The sequence below is a fragment of the Apteryx rowi genome, unplaced genomic scaffold, assembly GCF_003343035.1.
Source record: "Apteryx rowi isolate R43461 unplaced genomic scaffold, aptRow1 scaffold_1896, whole genome shotgun sequence".
NCBI lineage: Eukaryota > Metazoa > Chordata > Aves > Apterygiformes > Apterygidae > Apteryx > Apteryx rowi.
This window is the reverse complement of record NW_020448192.1, coordinates 8,873-11,458: the sequence shown is the minus strand read 5'-3', so window position 1 is coordinate 11,458 and position 2,586 is coordinate 8,873. Positions and strand designations below refer to the sequence as shown.

The following is a 2,586-nucleotide window of genomic DNA, read 5'->3' as shown; positions in this document are numbered from 1 at the left end:
CCCCCACCCCTCCTCCGGCTCCCCGCAGGGCTGGACCAAGCCCAACGCCTTCCACGTGTGCATCACCTCCTACAAGCTGGTGCTGCAGGACCACCAGGCCTTCCGGCGCAAGAACTGGAAGTACCTCATCCTCGACGAGGCCCAGAACATCAAGAACTTCAAGTCGCAGCGGTGGCAGTCGCTCCTCAACTTCAACAGGTCCGCGGGGGGGACAAGCGGAACCGCCTGCCGGCGCCGGGGAACACCCCAGGGGGCCAGAGGCCCTCACCGCCTCCTCCTCGTGTCACCCGCAGCCAGCGGCGCCTGTTGCTGACGGGGACGCCGCTGCAGAACAGCCTCATGGAGCTGTGGTCGCTCATGCACTTCCTGATGCCCCACGTCTTCCAGTCGCACCGCGAGTTCAAGGAGTGGTTCTCCAACCCCCTCACCGGCATGATCGAGGGGAGCCAGGAGTACAACGAGAGCCTCGTCAAGCGGCTCCACAAGGTGGGCGCTCCTCTCCTCCCCCCCCCCCCCCCCCCGGGGGTGCCCCGAGATCGGGGTGCAGCCCCCTGGGTCACCCCGGCTCTGGGGCGTAAGTCCCYCGGGTCACTGYGATATYGGGGTGTAGCTCCCYGGGGTCAYCGTGGTGTCARGKTGTAKCTCCCYGGGGTCACYGTGATRTYRGGKTGTAKCTCCCYGGGGTCACTGTGATATCGGGGTGTAGCTCCCTGGGGGGTCATTGTGGTGTCAGGGTGTAGCTCTCTGGGGTCACTGTAGTGTCAGGGTGTAGCTCCCCAGGGTCATTGTGGTGTCAGGGTGTAGCTCCCTGGGGTCACCATGGTATCAGAGTGTAGCTGTCTGGGGTTACCCCTGCTCTGGGGTGTAGCTCCCTGGGGTCACCGTGATGTYGGGTTGTATCTCCCTGGGGTCACTGTGATGTCAAGGGGTAGCTCCCCGGGATCATTGTGGTGTCAGAGTGTAGCTCCTTGGGGTCACCGTGATATCAGAGTGTAGCTGTTTGGGGTCATCCCTGCTCTGGGGTGTAGCTCCCTGGGGTCACCGTGATGTCGGGGTGTAGCTCCCCAGGGTCACCATGATGTTGAGGTATAGCTCTCTGGGGTCACCATAATGTCAGGGTGTAGCTCCCTGGGGTCACTATGCCGTTGGGGTGCAGCTCCCTTCGGAAATCCCAATTTCGGTGCGCACCTCCGTGGCGTCACCCCATATTTCGGTGTGCACCTCTGTGGTGTCACCCCAAATTTTGGTGTGCACCACCTTGGTGTCACCCCAGATTTCAGTGCGCACCTCCATGGTGTCACCCCAGATTTCGGTGTGCATCTCCGTGGTGTCACCCCAGATTTCGGTGCGCCCTGCCTTGGTGTCACCCCAGATTTTGGTGCACACCTCCTTGGTGTCACCCCAGATTTTGGTGCACACCTCCTTGGTGTCACCCCATATTTCGGTGCGCACCTCCGTGGCGTCACCCCAGATTTCGGTGCGCACCTCCGTGGCGTCACCCCAGATTTCGGTGCGCACCTCCGTGGCGTCACCCCATATTTTGGTGTGCACCTCCGTGGCGTCACCCCAGATTTCAGTGTGCACCTCCTTGGTGTCACCCCAGATTTCGGTGCGCACCTCCGTGGCGTCACCCCAGATTTCGGGGTGCGGCTGCCCCGGGGGAGACGGCACATTTTTGGGGGCGTCCCCCCCCTCTGTCCCCCCCCGTGTCCCCGCAGGTGCTGCGCCCCTTCCTGCTGCGCCGGGTGAAGGTGGACGTGGAGAAGCAGATGCCCAAGAAGTACGAGCACGTCATCAAGTGCCGCCTGTCCAAGCGGCAGCGCTACCTCTACGACGACTTCATGGGCCAGGCCAGGTGAGGGGGGGACACACCGGGGACGCCGGGACGTCCCCCGCCGCGTGTCCCCACCGTCCTCAGCGTCCCCGTCCCCGCAGCACCAAGGCCACCCTGGCCACGGGCCACTTCATGAGCGTCATCAACGTGCTGATGCAGCTGCGCAAGGTGTGCAACCACCCCAACCTCTTCGACCCCCGGCCCATCCACTCGCCCTTCATCACCGAGGGCATCTGCTTCGTCACCGCCTCSCTGGTGCTGCGCGCCCTCGACCCCGACCCCTTCAAGGTGACGCGCCGCGCGGCCGACGGGCACGGGGAGCGCCGGCGGTGCGGCCGGGACGGGGGTTTGGGGACGCCRGAGGGGACGCAGGCTGCCGGCGCGGTGACACGACACGGGGATGGTTTGGGGGACGGCGGAGGGGACGCAGGCTRTTGGCACGGTGACAAAGCGGTGACACGATGTGGGGATGGTTTTGGGTCACTGGGGGTGACAGGAGGGGACACAGGCTACCGGCGCGGTGACAAAGCGGTGACATGACGTGGGGATGGTTTTGGGGATGGTGGAGGGGACGCAGGCTACTGGCGCGGTGACAAAGTGGTGACATGACACGGGGATGATTTTGGGGACGGCGGAGGGGACACAGGCTATTGGCGCGGTGACAAAGTGGTGACACAATGTGGGGATGGTTTTGGGGACGGCGGAGGGGACGCAAGCTATTGGCGTGGTGACAAAGCGGTGACACCGCGGTG

At 64.3% G+C, this 2,586-nt stretch overlaps 1 protein-coding gene across 1 annotated transcript in view; it reads left to right on the top strand.

The window, feature by feature from the left end:
* LOC112964221 (helicase SRCAP-like) overlaps positions 1-2,586 on the top strand; it is a gene marked incomplete at its 3' end in the record, with an annotated part of 14,298 nt that overhangs the window by 2,853 nt on the left and 8,859 nt on the right. The window contains exons 3-6 of the mRNA XM_026062001.1: positions 29-198; positions 294-486; positions 1,719-1,855; positions 1,936-2,122. Of these exons, the coding sequence (XP_025917786.1) occupies positions 29-198; positions 294-486; positions 1,719-1,855; positions 1,936-2,122 (687 nt within the window). The remainder of the gene's footprint in view (positions 1-28; positions 199-293; positions 487-1,718; positions 1,856-1,935; positions 2,123-2,586) is intronic.